Below are 24,562 nucleotides of genomic sequence, written 5' to 3'. Positions count from 1 at the left end.
ATGGTGATAAGAAAATTCAAGCTAGATTTTTTAAATACAAAGATAATTTTTTTTTTTTTTTGCAAAATAAAAAATAATAGCCGTGTTTCATAATCAATTAATATAAAAAATAAATATTTATTTGCTTTTATTTGTAGGGCTTAGTTTATTTAAACATAGGTACATATATTCTTATGAGATTAAAAATCTTACAATAACTGTAAAAAATACTTACTTAAAATACTTAAAATACGTATTTAAACGACAGCAAACATACATCCAATGAAAAGGAGTAACCTACAGAATCTGCGTTATTCTGAAAGCGGGATCTCAAAGTATTTCTTCGTCCTTATCAACCAATATTCGGCTCACTGGTATTGGCAGACTTCACACACGCATAGAATTAAAAAAAATCTCTGCTAAGCAGGTTTCCTCACGATGTTTTCCTTCACCGTTTGAGACACGTGAAAGTTAATTTCTTATAATGCACACAACTGAAAAGTTGGAGGTACATGCCCCGGACCGGAGTCGAACCGACACCCTCCTGAATCGGAGACAGAGGTATCCACTGGGCTATCAAGTAATTCTTACCTTTTATAAAATTCTCAGGATTGCAGTTTTCTTAACGATGTTTATTTTTACCATTGAAGTAATTTGTTAAAACGCACATAACTCAACAAATGTAGAGTCATCATAGCTTCAATAGCTCCATAGTAAAGGGTCCGAGGTTCGATACCCGCCCACTAGACTATCGTCGTTTCCACTTCTATAACAGTATCTACGACAAATTGTAAGGGAACAGGAATATTGGTATTTAAAATACATAGCAAATATTCCTTATGAAAAACGTTTTACGGCTTTACCCCGCCTAGTATGAACAGATACTTATTCTAGGATCTAGGTATATCACGTAATGTCTATTAACTATTAAGAATTATTTTGCATTTTATGCTATATAAAGACTTTAATATTGTTTTTAAGTAAACATTTGTAGTCAAATGAGACACGTACGTAGGTACCTCATTCAAGGAAAATAAAAAAATATATACATACTAGCTGACGCCGAGCGGGTTCACCCGCGTGGTTCCCGTTCCCGTAGGAATACGGGGATAATATATAGCCTATAACATTCCTCGATAAATGGGCTATCTAACACTGAAAGAATTTTTCAAACTACCAGTACCAGTATTTCCTGAGATTAGCGTGTTCAACCAAACAAACAAACGAACTCTTCAGCTTTATAATACTAGTATAGATTAATAAGTATGATTCTTAAATATTTATAGTTACTTATTTTGAATGAGTTTCCGTAACTTTTCTTCGCTTCCCAGTGGATTTTATAATTATTATTATTATTATAAAAAAAAAATCTAAACTTTTTTGGAATTCTTACTTCACCTTCAATAGTTTATAAAGTCCGCTGTAATATTTGCAATTAATGTCATGCTTTATTAAAATACATTATTAATTTATTATTACTAACCTAATTTATTTATATTCAAAATAACAAAATAAACAAGCTTTAAATAAATATAAGGAAATATTTTAATCATATTAAACGTAACCACGTGACTAATTTACTGTTATGGCGTTTTCCCCTACTACTGTTTCACTTCTCACTAGATTGTCGCTTGTATTTACTGTATTTTATTGACACCATACTTTTTGTATTTTAAATTAATATAATTTAGTTTACACCAAAGAAAATAATTTCAATAGTTATAAATAAATATGCTAGTTTATTTATATCCTGGTATGGCTTGTTTCTGTTGCGGTTTTTGGAAACAAATACATTTTTGTAGCAGGCCTATTTTCTTATTCAATATGAATTTAAACTACTCTGTATAACTTATTACATAAATACATATTTGTATCTAAAATGTAATGTTTCTTGCAAATAAATGATTTTGATTCTGTACCAAGTTCCTTTAACATTCATTTGAATTTTGTTTAATATTTCATACATTCTCTTAATTTGCCATTTTTTACTTCGAGCTTAATATTTAAAAATGTGCCTAAAAAGTAATATATATATACTTTTTGTTATGTTATGTTTATTAATGTATTTTCCGCTTTGTTTTTAACAGCAACAAGCGAGATCCGGGCAGAGCATCAGCGAGCGAACGCTGGAAGAATGCTGGTCGACACTTCAGCGAGTGAGTTGGCACCTGTTTCAATGCGTATTGTTATCTTCCAACAGTAGGGGCTACGCGGCGGCGGCTCTGTTTTTGACGTGTTCCAATTTCAAACCGAGTTTTTTTTTATTAACGAATTTGATAGCGATTAGCCTTTTTAAAAAGATTCGAACGCGGACATTTCAAGTCTAAAATTTAATATTCCTTTTTTAAATTATTTTTCAATTGTAACATTGCTCTACGAATAGAATACCTTTTTTTGCTTTGATAAATCTACTATAAACAATAAAAATACTAATTAAATATATAATGTATTAGAAGAGGTAATTGAGATGCTCGACGACTTTAAAACCTTGCAACATAAATAATATAGATTAATTCTTATCGTGCATTAGAATCTAAAAAGCTAGAACCCAGAGTCCGAAAAGTAATAAAAAAAAAAACACGCATCCAAACATAGCCGTCAAAACGTAGCCTCTATATACGGGGTATTGGTTTTATGACCAATTTCTCGTTATATAGTTCTAAGTTTATTTAGACTATTTATAATAATTTATATAATATGGGTCTACGATTTTATTAAGCAATAGTTGTTCTCCGAATAATACTTAGGTACTTTCGGTTATACTTAGCTCTTTAACGAACATTCACCAAAGCTTTCTTCTTTAGTGTTTTATAAACAATTATAATAAAGAAAGAATAAGTTCATTTAAAAAAATATGCTTTTGGTTTAGTTTTTACGTCCGTTTATTAGAGTTAACACTGAAAAAAAAATATACTCCGTTGATAATTCGTTAGAGATTCCTTTTATATAATGGAATGCTGATAACTTCAGATAGGCTTTTCCGAAATTCATCGCTTATACCTAAAAAACTTCTTTCTAAATTCAACTGTCTATTTAAATAAAACTACTCAAAAGCTTTTTATTCTTTACAAGTTAGCCCTTGACCTCAATCTCACCTGATAGACGATAGTAAGTGGTGATGCTATCTAAATGGAAGCGGGCTAACTTGTTAGCATTAGGATGAAAATCCACACCCCTTTCGGTTTCTACACGACATCGTACAGGAACGCTAAATCGCTTTTCGCTACGTCTTTGTCGGTAGGGTAGTAACTAGCCAAAGATGAAGCATCCCATCAGCCAGACCTGGACCAATTAAGAAAACCTCACGGTCCAGCCAGTGATCGAACCCAGGACCTCCGTCTTATAAATTCACCGAGCACACCACTGCGCCACGGAGGTCGTCAAATTGCCTCACACGATAACACAAACACACACATTAACACTCTTCATTTGATCAGTTTAAAAAAGGAACACAAGAAATAGGTTTTTTTATCGTGTACTGATCTTATCTTTAGAACCTAGCTGTGGGTGGTAGGGGAAACGATTTTTTCTCGACAGGAACTATAAAATATCTAGCTCGATCTATCTTGCATATTCATTAGTATAGCGAACATTTTCGCATAGGATCGATCGAAAGATAAAAAAATAAACCCTACTATAGGTACGCGATAAAACGCCTTGGGCGTGTTAACAATTTATTTTAATCGAGATTCGCGCGTAATTTTGTTCCTTTTTTAGGGTTCCGTGAGTACGGCTTAGTTTGAAACCGGAACAATATTTTATTGTATTTTTGTTGTCTTATTCTCAGTGCCTAGATTTTGTCTTCCGGCATAGAGTTGATACCCTAGTAAAGCTCCTTAAAATAAACGAATTGAAAAATAAATGAAAGGAAACGAAAATTAACGACTTGATTTAATATTTTTATACACATTAACTAGCTTTTGTGCTTCCACTTTGTTACACACACACGTTTTGTCAATAATTCTTATGTCAGACGGGTAGATATTTTTTTTCGAAAACAGTACTTTTTTCACGACAAATGATAGACTACTTAAAATCAATTAGCATTCGATGCGACAGTGTGTGTGATCATGTATATATAAGTACGTCAACTTAACAGATTTCTTGTTAAATTGCACAAAACCAAAAATTACCTTTTTGTTGTACTTAAGTGTTTTTCTTTTACTCAAATATAAGTTCTGGTCTGGTGGTTCTACTAACTTCTAAATAACTATAGTCAAACTTAACGTTTGCCTACTTAAAATAAATAGATTTTTTTATTTTTGGCCAGGTTTTTCACTAACTAAATGTTATTTGTATGATCCTAAAAACAATCACCTGATGCTTAAAGCACTCCCTCATTGTAGTTTTCTTACGGTACCAGTGTAACTTGTTCAGTTTCGATTTCCGACAATCTCCTCACTGTAGCGTAACGCAAAAGGTTTTAGGAAAAAAATACATTTAGATGCTTCAGGAATGTAACATCAATTTTAGTTACTCAATTAGTAGTATTATGATTACGCTTCCTTAAATGTTATTGATCGATTACTTCTTCAATTTTTTTTTATCATCTTTTTGTTTTTTTCTTTTTATTTAGAGAAAGTTAATATTTTACCTCGTATACCCAAAAGCATGTTGTGTTTGCTTCAAGTAAGCATAATTACATGAGGATGAATAGAAACTATCTATATTAATATTATAAAGCTGGAGAGTTTGTTTGTTGGTTTGTTTGTTTGAATGATTGAACGCGCTAATCTCAGGAACTACTGGTCCGATTTGAAAAATTCTTTCAGTGTTATATAGCCCATTGATCGAGGAAGGCTATAGGCTATATATTATCTCCGTATTCCTACGGTAACGGGAACCACGCGGGTGAAACCGCGCGGCGTCAGCTAGTATTTGATATAATGTTAGGTTAAGTCATTGTGGCAGTTTTGTTTTATTTTCTTATACGGAACCACTGTAATTTGTTCAAGCTCGCTTTTGGTCAATTTCTTCGCTGTCGGAGGCAGCGCCATCTGCGTAAAAGGTGGCCTGTACGCGTATGATCCAGGAAGCACTTGCAGTACAACATCTGTATATTGCTGAATTATTGCGAGCGAGCGAAAATAAACACTTTTTGAACTTGCATAGCGTATCGGCATGAAGTAGATTTATTATCCGATATGATATCCTATATGATTAATATTAAAATTGATATTTCTTTATACGATTTAAAAAAAAAACTCAATGTAGTAGCCGACGTTCTGAGATTTCATCCATGTTGTCCTCGTTTCCGTATAAATGGAGAGATAAAGTATAGCCTGTTACACTCACGATTACCAAACTTCAGGTAGTAGTAGCCGACGTTCTGTGATTTCATCCACGTAGTTCCCGTTCCCGTTAGAATACGCTGATAAAATATAGCCTGTGACACTCACATATAACGTGCCTTTTTAGTGTTAAAAGAATTTTCAGAATCGGTTCAGTAGATTCAGAGATTACCCCCTAAAACTCCACCAACTTTACCTCTTACATATAAGTAGTAGGTCGTATATCTAGATTTGGTATCCGATATTAGAGTATTTTTTTAGAGTAATTTAATTTTCAAGTCAGTTGACTTGAAAAAATACTGATAAAGCTGAGAATGACCCGGCTGAGTCAATTTAGGATTTTATATTTCCTAAATTGGCTCAAGTGAAACGACCGATTAAATAATACCGAAGCTGGGAATCAACCAGCTGAGTCAATTTAGGATTTAATATTTTCTTTATTCAAGAGATTCCGAGGTAGGCCAAAGCCTTATAAAATAATTTTCATTTTTCGACTTTACTTAGGTTATCAACATAACCCGACGCTTTAAAAGAGCTTGTAAACTACGAGTAAGCCTCATCACTTACAACTCATATACGGCTCACTGTTGAGCTCGTGTCTCCTCTCTGAATGAGAGGGGTTAGGCCAATAGTCCACCACGCGAGCCCAAAGCGGATTGGCAGATGTCACACACGCAGAGAATTAAGAAAATTCTCTGGTATGCAGGTTTCCTCACGATACCAGTCAGTGATATTGTTTAAATAAACAATAGGTGTCTTTCCTAATATAACACACTAAAGTCTTAGATTGCATCGTCACTTACCACCAGATGAGATCGGATTCATGCATTAAATTGTAGACAAATATGAACGTAACAGGCGCCGTAATCTACTAAAGTATCGCTCTATAAAAAAAATACACCACACATCACAAAAACGAACTAGCAAGCAGGAATCAGTGCATTAAACCGAATATATAAACCCTAGGGAACAAAATGCAAACTTTTAATCTGCAATTTAAAATTCGAACACGACTAGCAAAAACTTATCTATTACAAAAACGCGCAAATAAACTTCACAAAACTACTATCATGTGCATATAAATGGGTACATGCATTAGCATCGTGTTACACGCAAAAAGCACAGGTGGAGAAAAAAGTCCGCCCTCGTCTGACGTGAAACGGAAAAGTGTACAAAATAAGAACTTCTTTGTACAGCACTTTGATATTTTGGTAGAGTGGAACGAATTGCGCCGTGTGTGGAGTCGACTTTAAACAATGTTTCGCTTGATGTTCTATTTTCAAATTGATGTTTATTTTATTATATGACTTACGGGTAAGACTTCTTGCCGTTTTGATATTATTTCAAATGTCAAATTTAGTGGTTATTCGACGAACAATAGGTACATTTACAATAGTCAAAATATTTTTGTTGTTAGAAAAAAAGTAGTCGCAAATCTAAAATTTAAGCTATTTTGTTCTGAAACTGTCTTAGTTTGAAAATTTCACTTAGAACGCCAGGTTTTTGCAGAATTATCATCTGACAAGATCACGAAGGATTTGACTGTTTGAATAAGTTATTACCCCCTTGTAAGTTACCACAACTTACGATTTTTCTAAATTACAAGAAATCTGATGAAGTACCAGAGTAATAGTAAGTTTATTCTAAAATAAGTACTATAAAGATAAAATGATCATCATCATATTTTTTTAATTTAAAATACCATGTTCCGGACCAGGTTCGAACATACATCCTCCCAATCAAAGGTCATATCCGCTGGGCTATCAGGGCTCCAAAATTAAAATATTTAACGATAAAGCAGCTCCATTCCGTTTTGTTCCATAACAAAAGCACTTGATATGCGTTGTCGAAAAAAATACACATTTGCATGTCGATCCGCAATGAATTTATTGTTATTGCCGCAAGATTTATTTGCGGGCGGCTCTCCGAAAAAAATCTTCAGAAAATGACCGCGTTCCAAATTTGAAATTCAAATTTGTGATTGTTTTTCCGTTCGAAATTGAGACGATTTTGACGTCCGGCTTTCAGGCCGCGACGTGTGTTTTAGGTTAGCTTTTTTGATTATTTTTTTGATACATAGATATGAACTTTTAGAAAGTTAGATAGACCGGCTAAATGATATTATTTATAGTAAACAACCTAACTCAATTACACCTTGTGTACCACGTAAATTAGAAAAAAAGGCATTTTCATATTAATTTAGATTTTTCTTCTTGTCGATCTCATGTTTTTTCTAAATTTTCTATCTTTTTAAATTTTACTAAACTAACAAAGATATCTACTCAAACTGGAGAACTCGTTCTTGAGATTTAGACTAACAAACAGCTGCATAATGAGAATGCACTTCCAATTAAGAAATTTGTAAACCTTTTTTACATTTGTATTCAATATCAACCCTCACTCACTCACTCGCTCACTGCTGAGCTCAAGTCTCCTCTCAGAATGAGAAGGTTAGGTTAGGTTGGACCAATGCGGATTGGCAGACACACTCGCAGAGAATTAAGAAAATTCTCTGGTATGGAGGTTTCCTCACGATGTTTTTCCTTCACCGTAGGAGACACGTTATATTTAATTTCTTCTACAACCTATTTATAGTCAATATATCTTAACTATTTTGAAAACATAAATAGCTTTCAGATTTTAATTCAGAAAATCCGTCCTATCTGTCACTAATGTTTTATTAAATATCTCCGGGAGGCTTGTATCAGAATGTATCTTTAAACACATTTTTGAATCGCGTTAGTAAATCAATTCAGGGCTTTCTTTACTTTTTGCCGCCAACTCTTTCATGTAAGTACTTTAAAACGGAACAGTTAAAAGAAGGTTTAAATAATTTAATGTTCTTTTTATAACTGTTTCGATGGTCCAATGGTTAACTACACTATTTTGAATCGTATGTATCCTGGGTTCGCGTAGATCGGTTATTATAAAAAGAGATTCACTTATAATATTTAAATGTAAAAAAATAACATACCTACATACAGCCGAACGTAGAACCTCCTCCTTTTTGGAAGTCGGTTAAAAATAATTCACTAATTTACAAATCTATACTGTATATTATAATAAATAAGTACTATAGACTCCCCCCGGCTTCATCAGCGTAGTTCCCGTTCCCGTGAGAATACGGGGATAAAATATAGCCTATACAACTCGCTGATAATGTAGCTTTCTAATGGTGAAAGTGGTTATAAAATCGCTTGAACAGTTTATAAGATAAATCGTAATAAACGAATAAATCTTACCTTTTTAAAATATTTGCCATTAACTATCCATATTTGGCTCACTGTTAAGCACAAGTCCTCTCAGAATGAGAGGGGTTATGCTAATAGTCCACCACACTGGCCCAATAGGGTTTGGCAGACTTCACACACGTAGAGAATTAGGAAAATTCTAAGTTATGCAGGTTTCCTCACTATGTTTTTCCTTCATTGTTTGAGACACGTGATATAAATAACTAATTTTTTAAAATGCACATAACTGAAGTATTGGAAGTGCATGCCCTTGAACCAAATTCGAACCTACGCCCTCCGAATAAATGGCAGAGGTCACGTCTTTGACTGTGTTTAGTTGAAAATGTTAGTTTAGACGAAAAAAATACAAATAAATGTTACAGAAAGTTAAAAACGTTAATGAAATTGTACTTTTAAACGGGTTCCTCCATAACATCTTGTAACAAGGAGCCGGGAGGGTCGGTAATTATGAAAAGTGTCCGGAGGAGGAAAAATCGTCTCGAAGACGTTTAGAAAAACCGCTCTAACGACCCGACGGCTTTTAAACTTAATAGGTTTCGAAAGATTCTCTGCGACCGTTTTTTTATATGAAACTCCTAGGATTATAGATGACTTTTTTATTTGAACGCATAATAAGATTGGATAGGGAATTTTGAATTACTTTTACATTCTTATTTTTTTTTTTTAAATGATTAAATAAGTTAACGCTTACATGGATCTAACTATATTTTAATATGTAAAATCTAATAACACCGTTCGTGGCACCATAGCTCACGAACGGATGTAGCGATTTAAATTTAGTTTGTTTTGTAAAAAAGGTGATTTACCTGCGAGTGTTTTTAGACTTGTTTGATGAAAATCAGTTAAGCCGTTTAAAAGTTCTGGGGGGTTAACGTGGGTAAATAACCAAGTGTCAGCAAACATAATCGAGTGGGGTCTCAAATGAAAGCACACTGAAAGAATTGATGACTTGATAGTGTAATTAATAATTTCATGACCTTCGGGAGTTTTACAAAATTTACATTTTTTTTGTGTGGCTCAACATGTTAATTACATATTGGATAGAAGCAGGCGTTACTTTGCGGAAGTTCATCATGATTATATAATGATTTATTTATTTTGCTATCATCCGCGAAAAGTCGACGAACCCACGCGACAACGTCACCCAGGTCCGACAAAATACTCTCAAAAGTATTTTGAGAGTATTTTGTAAAAGTATTTTGAGAGTATTTTGTCGGACCTGGGTGACGTTGTCGCGTGGGTTCGTCGACTTTTCGCGGATGATAGCAAAATAAATAAATCATTATATAATGTTAATTACAATTTAATGTCTTTTTTTACTAATTAATTTTATTTATAGTTTAACATTCTTCTCCTGGATGCAGTAACGAAGTACCGCGTTAACAACGTTCCAAAGAGTTTTCAGTTTATCTTTCTTTTTTCTCTCGGCTCATAACTCACGCGGAGGAAAGCGTTTTTTGGGGCACAAACTTGGGAATTTATTTCGCAATTAGCGGTGAGACACTCTTCTTAACTTGGCCGGGACATTATTAGAAAACTTTGTTACTGGTCGTAAAAAAATTGCAGTTTTTTTTATAGCGACACCTGTTCGGTGGTCAATTTTTAAACCTGGCAACATTTTAGGTATACCTACTAGACTTTTCTTATTAACATGTGATTGTAAGCGACATAAGCTTATTAGGGAGAAATAAATTTTGTCAGCCATTGTCGATTTGGCTGACGCTCCCGCGCGTCCCTATTTTGTGTGATATGAAAAAGTAGGTAGCATCTAGTTTTTTATTTTTTTTATTCTTTACAAGTTAGCCCTTGACTACAATCTCACCTGATGGTAAGTGATGATGCAGTCTAAGATCGAAGCGGGCTAACTTGTTAGGAGGAGGATGAAAATCCACACTCCTTTCGGTTTCTACACGGCATCGTACCGGAAAGCTGAATCGCTTGGCGGTACGTCTTTGCCGGTAGGGTGGTAACTAGCCACGGCCAAAGCCACCACAGGCTGGACCAATCAAGAAAATCTCAATCGGCCCAGCCGGGGATCGAACCCAGGACCTCCGTCTTGTAAATCCACCGCACATACCACTTCGCCACGGAGGCCGTCAAAAAGTAAAAAGTAGTCTTGAGAAGAGAAGTAGATGAAATTAAATATCACGTGTCTCAAACGGTGAAGGAAAACATCGTGAGAAACCTGCATACTTTAGAATTTTCTTAATTCTCCAATGTGTGAAGTCTGCCAAACCGCATTGGGTCAGCGTGGTGAACTATTGGCCTAACCCCTCTCATCACTGAGAAGAGAACTATGCTCAACAGTGAGCCGAATATGGATTGCTAATGATGATGATGATCTATCTGATTGTGATACGTCTCAATTTTTTTCCCGTATTCACACCGGAATGTAAATTACGCGAGTGAAACCGCGGTGCGTCTGCTATATATTACTTATTTGAACAAAATAAAGTGATAACAATTATATATTTCAAGGTGAAATTTTAACAAACAGTGCAAATTGGCCGAAAGCATCCATCCCCTTGCGGACGAATTATGAGAAAAACTCCACAAAAATTGGATTTATTTACGTGTGGATGAATGAATCTTGATACTTTTAAACATCTCAAACTCAAGTAGTAAACTTATTATTTGCTACTAGGAAAGGGATTTTGTAGAGAGACTTCTGAACTTTGTGATGTAAATAAAAATAGATTGCTATTTTTCATTCATTAATTGTTTTGATTCAACTATAACTTGTTGATTATATCTGCAAATAAATTAAATTTAAATTGCAGGCAAGGTCTAATTTTCTTTTAAATTAATCAAGTTATAAAATTCATTTGTCATTTACCTTGTGATGGTGACCATGTCAAACACCAACTTTCCGTTGCATAAAAAATACAGAAAGTTTACCATTTTCACTACATCATGGTCAGTTAGGGGAAAACTCTCTGTAGCATAAAAATCAGATACTTAGTTTAGAAGTCTCTTAATATTTTCGGTTGTAGGATAATTGTAGACAAGCGCTAACTTTCCATTTCATAAAAACTGGGAAAATATATCTTTTAAGAAGTGACGATAGAAACGATTATTCGTTTTATAAAAAAATACACTTTGTAACTTTTTCAACTCATTTATGAAGTTCTTTATAAAAAAAAAATATAAAATCTATTAAAGTACCAAGACGTCACGGCCGCTGTACACTGTAGCTAATGGCCCATAGTCGTTAAAAAAGCGACGACGAAAGATAAAAATTAGCTGAAATTAAAAGAGGCTAACGAACGCCATTCTGTTTCTTGCCTGCTCTCTTGCCGTCTCCACGTATTTCTTGCTAAAATATGAATTTAGTACTGTAAATAACAGTCCGGTGTAAATTGAAGTAAATTGAGACTTGAATTTAATTTTTTTTACTAGTGTTATTGCGAACGTAATTCATATTATAAATGGATCAAACTCAGCCAGGTTTTTCCTTTTTTAGAAAATTTGAAACATGAATTTGATTATTATAGAAAGCAAACACATTTAAACATATAAAGTACAGTCTGTTTAAATTTATTAAATCTGCTTTATAATAAAATAGTACTTTAAGTATAGATAAAATAGATAAATAATGATATAATATAATTGACCTCCTATAGTAAAAGGACGCACAATCATGTAAAAAAATTCACTTAAAAACCGGCCAATTTCGCTTCATTTTGGTAAAGAAAATTATACATAAATGCCTTTAAATATTCAATAAAATCCCAAATTCAGACCAAATTCAACCTTAAGGATTGAGTTTAAGGTAGAATTTGCAAATGCGTCTACTTGAATTGAGGGCCAAGAAGTTGTGTTTGGCACTCATTTAGTGGGGACGTTTTTTGGTCGCTGATTGTGCATCCACTTTTTAACAGGAGATCGATGTATAATATTTACGAAAAACCGCATTACAAATACAAATTAAATAGATAAATCTTTTTCCTGAAAATATGCATTTAAGTTATCTACTTACTCATCTAAATTCATCTGTACATAAATACCAGTAGAATATAGAATTATCCTCTTTTAATAAAATAGGTTACATAAATGACAATTATAATTGTGTTAGTGGTGATGTATTTTTTCCATTGACAATACTAGTTTTTTTTTTAATTTACCGCGATCATAATTAACAGCACCACGGCAGCGTAAAACGATTTAATAACGTATTGTAAACGGGTAATGATGTCTCATTGGTTATGTAAAAATACCCCGCAGCTTGTGTGAGGCTACGAGTTGTGACGCTTGACGCTAAGTTTATGCTGCCAGCGTCAGCGTTTAGCGGTAAATATACCCCGCGTTTTGGCTCTTTCTTGTTCCATATTAAAGCCGCGAATTGTATCGCCTGGATCTGGCTCTTCTAAATTGAGTCTAGCGTCAGTAGAGTTATTACGAACAAGCAAACTTGATGTTTCAAATGTATTTTGTTCATATTAAAATATATTTTTCAGTTAGTAATTTAAAAATTTATTTTAAAATAATAATAGAACTACCTACATAAATTGACTTCCTAAACCTATTATATAAACTACATATTATAAAAATAAATAGACTTATATTATAAATGATCTCGATTGAGGAGGATATACAAGTATATTTGTGTGTATGTTGTGTGTGTATTGGTCTATACTCGTATGCAAGTGCAGAAGACTGAGTCCAAACATAGCAGTTAACTATATTTACATCCCTGACAGCTTCTACGCGTCATTATTTACGTTTGTGGTAGGTACGTTTTTGACGGTTCTGTGGTGACTAGCCGGCCATGCCAGACTACCCAGTAGTGAATATCTATCTATTTATGTATAACAACGATAGAAGTCTCAAATAGAAAGGTCATGGCCCAGAAGTTAGCACTTATCAAAAAATATTTCATCCACATCTCTGACAGCTACGCGCGTCATAATACGAGTATTATGGGAACTCTACATTGCTTGTTGGTTCGTATTTGCCGGTAATTAACAAGCTTACCACTAAACATCTATCAAGTTGTAGACATATCTACCGATATGTATGTGTAACAGAGATAGAAATACTTTCAAATAGAAAGTTCGTGGCCCAGGGTTAGCGCTTAGCACTTAGAGTTCTGCCGAGCGGAAAAATTCTAGAATTAGCCGACCTAATGATACGTTGTAAGATTATATGAACGGTGATTTTAAACATAGTTACATATATGGTTGCGTGCCTTATTCTTACACGGAAGTGGTTTGGGCTCTTTGCTATTATTTATTTATTTTGAAAATAATACCGTGATTAAAAAAATCATATTTACGCTATTTATGACGGCCTCCGTGGCGCAGTGGTATGCGCGGTGGATTTACAAGACGGAGGTCCTGGGTTCGATCCCCGGCTGGGCAGATTGAGATTTTCTTAATTTGTCCAGGTCTTGCTAGTGGGAGGCTTCGGCCGTGGCTAGTTACCACCCTACCGGCAAAGACGTACCGCCCAGCGATTTAGCGTTCCGGTACGATGCCGAGTAGAAACCGAAAGGGGTGTGGATTTTCATCCTCCTCCTAACAAGTTAGCCCGCTTCCATCTTAGACTGCATCATCACTTACCATCAGGTGAGATTGTAGTCAAGGGCTAACTTGTAAATAATAATAAAAAAAAAGAAGACGTCCGCGTGGCATATTAAAACTCTATGTAGGTTTCTTCCTATTTATCACTCTATCTATAAATGAAAACCCTATTAAAATCCTCATCTAAAGATCCGCATCGTACGTATTGGACGCATCGCATTAAACGGATTTTAAATTTTACAGTAGATAAAATCCATTCGATGCGATCCGTACGATGCGGATCAGTGGACGCACTTGTATGACTTTCTATACAAAGAATACTAAAATCCGTTTGATGCGATGCGTCCGATGCGTACAATGCGGATTTGTGGACGCCTACGTTAGATCTAAATTGTAAAACACTGCAAAACAAAGCAAAAACGACTTTGTTTTCTTATTTTAAGATTGTGTTATTAAAAACAAAAACATGAACCTACCTATTTTTAAATATTCAAACATGATTTTATTTTGTAAGAATATTTTTAAATATTCTTACAAAATAAAGGAAATATGTTTTTGTTTTAATTTCCTGAAATACAGGAGTTGAGAGATTACAGATACAGACTTGACTTTCAAAAGGGCTTGTATCGCCCACGTGGAGTAAGAGGATTTGTAATTATATAATAAGAGGATTTGATTTCGAATTTGAAAAAAAAAACCCAAATTCAATTCTGAGCTCGGGTTAATTTAGTTTTATATATATTTTTTAAATTGGCTCTAGTTCCTAGGTTACATAGTTGTGAATTCGTCGGCGTAGAAATTGTTATTTATGGTAAAACTCTTTTTTTTGATCGGCTAATCATAAAATAAATTTATAGTTAAACTTCAGCATCTCAATCTCCCAATAAAATTAAGTTCATTATGTTGTTTCGGTGATTCGGAGCGTCAAAGAGATAAAAATAACTTTGTCTTTTTTTACTGCTCAATTTTAAATGTTTGGTAATTTTATTCAAAACTTATATTGTTCATCTAAAAAAAAATAGTCATCCTCGTAAACATCCAAATAAATAGATAGCTTGCGGTACAGGAATTGAATAATAGATAAATTTGAGTAATGGAACCGTGAAGATATTGAGTCCAACTTATAGGTACACCAATGATTAAGGCTCATAAATAATCCTTCGATCAAAACGTCTAAATATTGTTCAATAAATTCAATTAACCCCATCTTATTATTTGAAAAAAAGAACAATTCGTTCCCTTATAAGTTTTTACAACTGGCAATCAAGACCACCTAGAAGATGGTATACGTAAAAAAATGTCAAGAGAACTCGACTTATAAGGAGAGTTATAAAAACGGAGCCGGGAAAAAATGCGCCAACGGAGAGCCCAGTGAAAAACTGCAGCTATCGCCCTCTCGCTCGCACGTGCCGTGACCACCGACGCACTAGTCTTGATACTTTAGCAAGAAATGCGTTTTGGTTAACAACGATTTGACAGTGGAGAAGAAATAAATAACTTGTCGTATGATCATGTCATGTCTTTATATAGTCTTAAATTCGGATTAGAAACGACCTTCACCCATCTGTTTATTGGATGGAAATTGTTTAAAAAAAATGCCTCCTCAAAAACTCCTTGCAAAGCTATCATTAATGATAGTTAATAATGGTTAAAATATTTTGGTCAGAAAATTTTTAGACAACCTACTCGCAATAAATTTTATAAAACAATTTCATCCAATAAACAGATGGGTGAAGGTCCTTTCTAAAACGGATCTTATACTAATATTTTATGACCTAAAAGTAAATAAAGGACTCGTTTAATAGTTTTCCTATTTTATGATGGTGGTTTTGCTTTGATGACCACAAAAAAACATCGACAAAGACATACAGAATTACTATTTAAATCAAAAAGTAATACCTTTGTGTTGACAGTTGAATTACACTAACTATTCAAAAAAAACGCTTTTTAGTTTTCAGTTCTGAATATATTTATAATATTTGCATACCTAAAGTACGTAGAGAAAGTTTATCTAAATCAAAACAAACGCATGTTCCATAAGAAACAAAATCACACTAATTATATTTTATCACGAAACAAACAAAATTATTGTTTTATTCCACAATATTTCGGTAAATATTGTAGAATAAAACGTTCATCGTATGGGTTAAAACAATTTTAACTATATTTGTATTTGTATTAGGTATGACTAGGTAACTACTAAATCAAACAATTTTGCAAGACAATTATATAAAAAAAATACATTTAAGTAACTATATAATTTGCCTATTATTAAAAAATGGAATGTTTATTTTTATAAATACCAATATCTCAGTGCCATCTACTAGGCATAGCAAACAATTTTTTGATTGTTCTTTTGAAGTTTCCAAGTTATTTTTTAACCATTCTAGTTGAGTAAACAAAAAATATTTATATAGGTCAGTAACTATTTTTTCTATATAAAATATGTGATTTAAGTTTTGATTATTACGTTATGAGAATAGAAGGAACTCTTCAAAGTTAAACCTAAAGTTAACATCTCAAAACCAATCGGTGCACTACACTCGAGTTTCAAACTAAGGAACCGCGCGGATATAGCCGGCTATAATAAAAAACTTAGCAAGTACCTACACATAAGTGCATTACGATGCCATACTTCTACAACTATAGTAGTTATAAACAGAACGCCTACGGGCCACGGACCGAGTGCATTGCATTTTTTGCCGCATTTGAAAAATACATTTTGACGATAACAGACATATTACTGAACCGGCGGTTCGCTAAAAGTTACTCGCACTCAAATCCTTGTCTATGATAACGCGTTTAATTGTAGAACGATGACGTAGTAGTTAGTTCTTTTTTTGAATTGTCTACTTTTTTGTGCTAGTGTTGTGACACGGTTACATTTGGTGTGACATGAATACTTAATGGAGACTTTTTAGTGATTCATCGATGCAGGTAAATAGTTATTTATCTAGTATACGTATCTAGCTGTTACATTGTTATCTTTGTTGATATAAAAACATTCTAAACACCATTATGGGTTTTTGTATTGTGCTCTTTGAGGAAAACGTGATTTATTTTTTTATGTCGTGAAAGAAAAGTATTCTTGCTCACCCGGCGGGTACAATCTAAGCATGCGGTTAGCGAAAGTAACCTATGCACCTAGCTCGTAAAAGTTCACCACTCTTTAATGTCAAATGAGATATTTACATCTTTTTCATGTTTGTTTGTATCACAATTGTTTTCTTTAACTTTTAACTTGTTCTGTGTTTTGAAAGATAAATTAAGAGCATTATCTTGAAGTTTCATTAAACATAAATTTGGTATACCTACTGTACTACCTACTATATTTTTTTTTACAAAATATAGAGTTGTTTTGTCGGGCATGGTTGTATGAACTAAACTAAACAAATTAAAAAATAAATCTGTACTCTTTTTGTTGCTTTATTACCAACTAGCGGACATCCGCGACTTCATCCGCCCGTAGACCTCTTTAATCCGACCTTATAGCAAAATCCATTCTTAGTGGATACCTATTAACTATAAACTACCTCACTGTCAGCTTTCAGCTTTGTATATGAAGCGGTTTTTGAGATTTCGTAATAAATGACCGCGTTTATACTCATATTTTAAGATTATGAAAGTTTGTGTTTATAAATATACATATTTTTAAATATACGTTTAATTGATTAGTAACTATGGATTATTTTTAGTATGATCAATAAGTACTTGAACTTTAAATAACTTTTAGAAAGTCTATATTTAATAAGTTTATATTCTTTATACTCTCTTTGTCAGTCTATATACCAAGAAGCTTTTTCTAAAGCTCAAGAAACAGAAAGCTTAAAATGTAACTCTTAAAATATTTAAAAAGCCCATCAAAACTCATATTAAAAAGTTCATTAAAACATATTCGAAATAAACCCTAGATAAAATAATTTTACTTACACAAAATAGGTGTTGCGATAATTTTTTTAGAGCAACAAAATGATATTACGATGGCACTCCTTACTCACTAGAGGAGACGGAAATTAGAGCTTAGACAAACCTCGCTGCTCCAATGTGGGTTGGTGGGTTTAGCACGATCTTGGTGGTGTAACAATCACTAATTAGACGTTTATTATAACTGGAGTCACAGGGGTGTAACACTACCATCTTCGGGCTGAAAATATTTACTAAAAATTTTGTATAGTCTTAGATCCGTATTAAAAACAACCTTCATCCATCTGTTTAATGGATGAAAAATATTTTATATCAAAATTTGTATATTTAAAAATATGTTGCGTATATTGCCAAAAACTCCTGGCCGAACTAATAATTAACGATAATTAATAATGGTTAATAATAATTTGGCCAGAAGATTTTTAGGCAATATATTTTTAACGTACTAAATTTGATATAAAAAACTTTCATACATTATGATGAAGGTCATTTCTAATTCCGAGTTTCTACTATTATAAGAAAGAAAAGGTCAGTTTCATATAACCCGACCCAAATCGCCTAGCACGCGACCAACTTGAAGAGAAATAGACAAATATCGACCTATGATAGCGCAGTTGTCTCAGTCATCTCTTTCGTAGACGTACCCAAGTACGAATGACTTTGATTGGTCAAAGGAGCGATTTTCTGGTTGCGCCGCTATTGGTTAACATTTGTTTATTTCTCTTCACGAGATATATTGTATGTTAGGCCTACTCGTACCCAGGAGCTTGTGATCCAAATCTATATAAACTAACCGCTGAATCAATAGGCTCTCAGGGTGGTCACTTATGGCATCTATATAGCAAAAAATTAAGAAAATACCATTATATCTTAATTAAATACATTTAATAGCTAACATTTCTAGAACCGAGAGTATTTTTTATTACTCGAGTCATTAAATAAATGTGTTACATGCCAGTAATTTACTACTATAGTAGTAATGGCTATATCGCCAGCTCGGAATGTTGCTTCAACTGTGAAGAAGTCGACAAAAAAACTGTAATGCATTAGCACATACTAATTATTAGTGATTGATTGATCTGCGTCGTTCTTTGTTAACCTGTTAGGTAAGAGGGCCTGGGTTCGAATCTTGACCATACCTACTCAGTGGCGTGCATACTATAGATGCAAGAATGCCCTGCCTACCCTTCATTACGAATCCTACATTAGAGAAAGTTTTCCACATTTTATACATTTGTTCACTTGCATACCCTATTTTAAAACCCTATGCACGCCACTGTACCTACTACATAAAATATTAGTTTTTTTTTTAGTCAGTAACAAATATATCATGCCTTAGGAGAACGTTATTGGCAGGCGTCCACAGATCCGCATAGTACTTATCGGACGCATTGCATTAAATGGATTTTTAATTTTACGGTAAATAAAATCCATACGATGCGGACGAGTGGACGCACTTGTATGACTTTCTATACGAAGAATACTAAAATCCGTTTGATGCGATGCGTCCATCATAGGAAGCGAATTTGTGGACGCTTGCCATAAGGCGTCGGTTAAAATCAGTTTTACTATCATTAATTAATTGCCTAGTTGGTCCATTGGTTAGCCTGTGCGGCTACTTATCACGGTAGAGAGTTCGATTCCTGAGTCGTAGTATATTATAATGAAGTTTCCTTTATTCCAAGAAAGTTTTGCAGTGTCTGCACGCAATTGAACAACGTGTTATATCTAAAATCCATGTCTATTACTAGCCAACGCCCGCGACTTTGTTCACCCTTAGGTCTCCTTAATTCGGCCCCCGTGATTTACAATGCGGAGGTCCAGGGTTCGATTTCCAGCTAGGCCGTATGATGTTTTCTTAATTCTGGTTGTAATTTATATTTAAGGTATGCCTTTATTTATTTTTATGTAATAAATACTTATTGCTACAATAAATAATAAAGACAAAACAGGAAAACATTCCACGCTAAACCGCAAATACTTTAGTTATCTAAAAAATATAAAGTATTATAGGTTACTAAATAACAAAATTTAGTTAATTAATAGATATTTAATTATTATTTAAACAATATAAAATAATAATAATTTATTTTATGTCACTATCAGCATATTTTAACAATTACTACAGGGTCCGGGTCTCCATAAAGGATTAGGAATCATCATTGTCAACCCATATTCTGCTCACTGCTGAGCTTGAGTCTCCTCTCAGGAATAGGGACAGTAAGAAAGAAATAGAAGGCTTGGAACCGGAATAGGCTTCAAACAGTAATGTTATGTCTTCCTAATATTCTATTTGTGGATCTATGGTTAAACTTAATTGTAATTAACAACTTTGAAAACAGCGTTTAATTCTCATTGAAGTAGGTTTTTATAGGAATTTAGTTTTTCACAAATCCCTCGGGAACCATGGACTTTTCCGGGATAAAAAGTCTATGTGTTAATCCAGAGTAAAATCTATTTAAATTCCAAATTTCAGCCAAATCGCTTCTCTAGTAGCAACGTTAAGGAGTAACAAACATCCAAAAATACATTCATCCATACAAATTTTCATTTAGTATATTTAAAATAAATATATCTATAGTATGACGAGGTCCTGGGTTCGTATCCTGGGTCGTGCTATGAGTTTTTCTTTCTTCTTAGAAATTTTCAACCCAGAATTAGGAAGGGTGGTTTTACATCCCCGTGCCTCGGAGAGCATGTTAAGCCGTTACTCCCGGTCTTTTTCATTATCTGATAATGATCGTCAATGAATTTAACTAAGCCCGCCAAGACTAATTGGAGCAACGTGGTGGGTCTAAGCGCCATATCTTCTCTCCTATTATATATTTTTAATATTAGTAATTATATATTTTTAAAATGTAACACATATTTGCTGCTTATTTTAATTTAATTTAGTTAATGTCAATTTATTTGTACAATTATAAGCTGTGACGTCACACGGGTCTCAGCTGAAAATCAGCGCCGTGTGTTATGCTTGTACGTAGTACACGGCATATGCTGAGCTGTACACCCTTTCTTTTTAAGGGTTACAGACAGACATGCTGTCATAAGGATAGGGTTCTGACTGTCTGTAACTTTTAGATTTGAATAAATTTATTTTCTTTCTTTCTTTCTTTCTTTCCTACAAGGAGAGAGGCATGGCCCTGTAATGAGCCGAGTAATGAAAACGTATGCATGTTGTCTGCATTTTAACTTTATTAATTTACCAGTAAGAACATTTGGTAAAATAAATATCCTTAAAGTTCAAACCGAAATAAATATATATCGTGTTAGTTACCTACATTTATATATATCATGCTTATTGCGCAGTCGGTCCGTATCGGTAAAAATAAACTTCTTTTGTCCATCCTCCGGCCGTGCGTTGTCAAGGTTTCAGTCCAGGATTGCGGCAAAAATATCGCTGAGTTATTAACAGGGTGACCACATTATATTTAAAACTGGCGGACGTCCGCGTGAATTCTGTTATTTAAGAATCCCGCGGAAACCTCGGATTTTTCCGGGAAAAGTGGCCTATTTTCTGCGCTAAATTCCTATTTAGCCCTATACCAAATTTCATCTAAATCGAGTCAATAAAAAGTTAATAGATAGACGGGCTAACTTTTGCATTTATAATATTAGTATGGATTCTCCAGTATGGGATTCATAAGAAGGCTCTTAGCGTGTCATTCTAGGGAGTCACTCAGCGAGCGATGGAGCGCTCTATGCTTGGAGTAGATACTTCTCTATCCGATTCGATCCTACTTGTATTATATCCTCCGACTCAGATATGAGGATATCCGCAGAAGAATCAAGCCACTGACATAGTTCAGGGAGTCGCAGAGTTGAAGTTACAAAATGGGTAGATAGCTCGAAGAGCCGATGCACGTTGAGGTCCTGAGGTGTTGGAATAGCAACTCCATACCGAAAAGCCCTAGTTTAACCACCCCCCTCAGGAAGAACGATGACGTCGAGCTTATGAATGGCTGCTAGTGGCTTAAGAGTGTGGTGTTTGGAAGTCCTTCAAAATCATCATTATTACCCTCAGACCTTTGGACTTGTATGGCACTCAAATCCAACAACAAAATTGTCTATTGGATAGAAGCAGGCGTTATTTTGCGGAAGTCTATCATGATTATATAATGATTTATTTATTTTGCTATCATCCGCGAAAAGTCGACGAACCCATGCGACAACGTCACCCAGGTACGACAAAATACTCTCTACGTACGTTTCACCCCGAAACCGGAGCATCCTCAGGAGATGTTGACTCTACAACGTGCAATTGCAAATGCAAATTGAAATTGCAAATTGGTTCGTCGACTTTTCGCGGATGATAGCAAAATAAATAAATCATTATATAACAAAATTGTCTGTCGTTTTTTGATGGGGTTGAGGTAAACTCGCACATCGAAAATATTTAACACTGATCCTATTTTGTGTCCTTACACTACACACAACTATAGATTTAAATCGTAATGCACACACGAGTCATTATAACACAATGAAACATCGATTCTATAGACGCAATTTGTATAAACGTTAGATCGTGATCATATACTTTTGACAGAGGAGTTACATCTAGCGAGGCAGGTCCTATGGTAATTGGTATGAGTTATTAGCCGATGGACGTCCACTGATGTACATGGGTCTCTCTTGAAGATTTCTAAACAACACGATTTGAGTCGCCTAACCTTCCGGTGTACTTCTTTAAGTCATTCGAACGAGAGCTTGTTTCGGGAATGTCCTGTCAAACTCGAACGGTTGGTCACTGTGAATTATATCAAAGTACTTTTAACAACTGTGCCACAATAACTTATCGCTGGCACAGAACATCGATAACAGTTCTTTTTTTATAAAACAATGCAATATCAGTATTAAAAACAAAAGTTCCGACGGCTAAATTTATCCATCCATACTAATATTACAAATGCGAAAGCTAGTCTGTCTGTCATCTTTTCATTGCTTAACTACTGAACCCGTTTGGGTGAAATTCGGTAAAGAGATAAATAGGACCTTGATGTAGAACATCAAAACCCGCGGGAACCATGTATTTGTCCGGGATAAAAAGTAAAAAAAATCCCAAATGTTGAACTATATATAATTGATAACCTCTACCTTCCAATAACAGCCCAAGTTAAATAGGTACAGCCATATTAGATATTAGCCCGGGCAAACAGACAAAGTTACAAATTTAAAAATCTTCGTTTGTTTTTTAGAATCGTGTAAATAACTATAAGCACTTCAGAAAACACAGTTAATTTGAAATCACAGACACTTTAATTTTATCTGTATGTTTTGATAATATTCTACAATCCATAGTAATCATAGTTACCTATAAAAAAATATAAAACCTCGCTCCAAATAACCAACAAAGCTCACCGCAAATCGCCAAGAGTTCAAGCCTCTCGATAAAGTGCGAAAAAAAAGAAAAAAAAAACGCATGACGTAACCGCCCCGTCACACAGACGTTGTCGTAGGTCAAGATGCACACACACACATACATGCGAGTGCAACGCTCGCGTACGGTATCGCTTCAACAACATTGATATGCATGATCCGAGATATTTGTTAAAAATTTTAAAATATTACAAAAAATTAAAAAAAAACTTGCCTTTTATTAATTTTAACTAAAAGGCTGTGGATAAACTTTTAAAATAAAAAAAAATCAAAACATAAAAAAATACTCAACTTTTTAATTTTAACTCAATTATAAGTCCAACGATGTCCCTATCAAAATCAGATTAAATAAAAGACTTTAATTAGTCTCTTTTTCGTCAATTTAAAAATACTTTAGTTATAAAAATCCAACGAATGGATAGCGATCTCAAGATCGGTCCGATTTGTATTCGGCCCTTTGGCTTTAATCACTTGGATTCGATTACTCTCCCGGTGCAATTTTATATCATAAAACAAATGTCATACATACATTTTTTGTAATTAATTTAATTTAGAGTCAACGTAATTCTTATACCAATTGTATCATACTTATCTTACTCGTACGTACTTTAGTGTCGAAATAGAGAGACTTGAGTTCATAACGGAGTATGTATTTACCCAAGCTTTACCTTCGAATCATCTTGTAATCCTTGGAAATAAGCCTACTGCTGGACATAGGCCTTACAGAAGTAAGGACTTACCAACACCACGGCTTAGATCCGCCTGCTTTCAACAACTTCATGCAGTCCTTTTGATGTTGTTGACCAATATTGGGCTTTTCAATGTTGTGTGCACTTCCAAATTCCAATACCTAGAACATGAACCTAAATGTCCATGGGCTTTTTTACCTATATACCCCGCCTATTGCTGCAACAACTTCGCGACTCATTGAGCTATGTCAATAACTTTGGTTCTTTTACGGCTCTTCTAATTTCTGTTGGCTTATTATTTAACTCGGTGTACCATTGAAATAATGAGTCATTGCAACATTTTTCACCGTTTCGTTTATGCGTTAATCATTTAACATCGTATTTTCAATGAAATGACATAAGTGTCTTAATTTTACGTAAAGTAGTTTAATATAAAATTGCTAGTAGCAAATAGTAAGACTATTTCAACGTAAACCCGTTATTTACGAAATTTCGTTGAAATAATCGTGTTATATGATCATAAAATAAAA

The 24,562-nt window shown here is 34.0% G+C and overlaps 1 protein-coding gene across 4 annotated transcripts in view; it reads left to right on the top strand.

Annotated features, from left to right (window-relative positions):
• LOC112056136 (zinc finger and BTB domain-containing protein 24) overlaps positions 1-24,562 on the top strand; it is a 166,554-nt gene that overhangs the window by 59,121 nt on the left and 82,871 nt on the right. For all 4 annotated transcript variants that reach the window (XM_024096502.2, XM_024096522.2, XM_024096536.2 and 1 more), the window contains one exon: positions 2,067-2,135. In XM_024096502.2, the coding sequence (XP_023952270.1) occupies positions 2,067-2,135 (69 nt within the window). The remainder of the gene's footprint in view (positions 1-2,066; positions 2,136-24,562) is intronic.

The sequence above is a fragment of the Bicyclus anynana genome, chromosome 25 (genome assembly GCF_947172395.1).
Source record: "Bicyclus anynana chromosome 25, ilBicAnyn1.1, whole genome shotgun sequence".
In the NCBI taxonomy this organism is placed as follows: domain Eukaryota; kingdom Metazoa; phylum Arthropoda; class Insecta; order Lepidoptera; family Nymphalidae; genus Bicyclus; species Bicyclus anynana.
The sequence above is the reverse complement of the archived record's forward strand: the minus strand, read 5'-3'. Positions and strand labels throughout refer to the sequence as shown.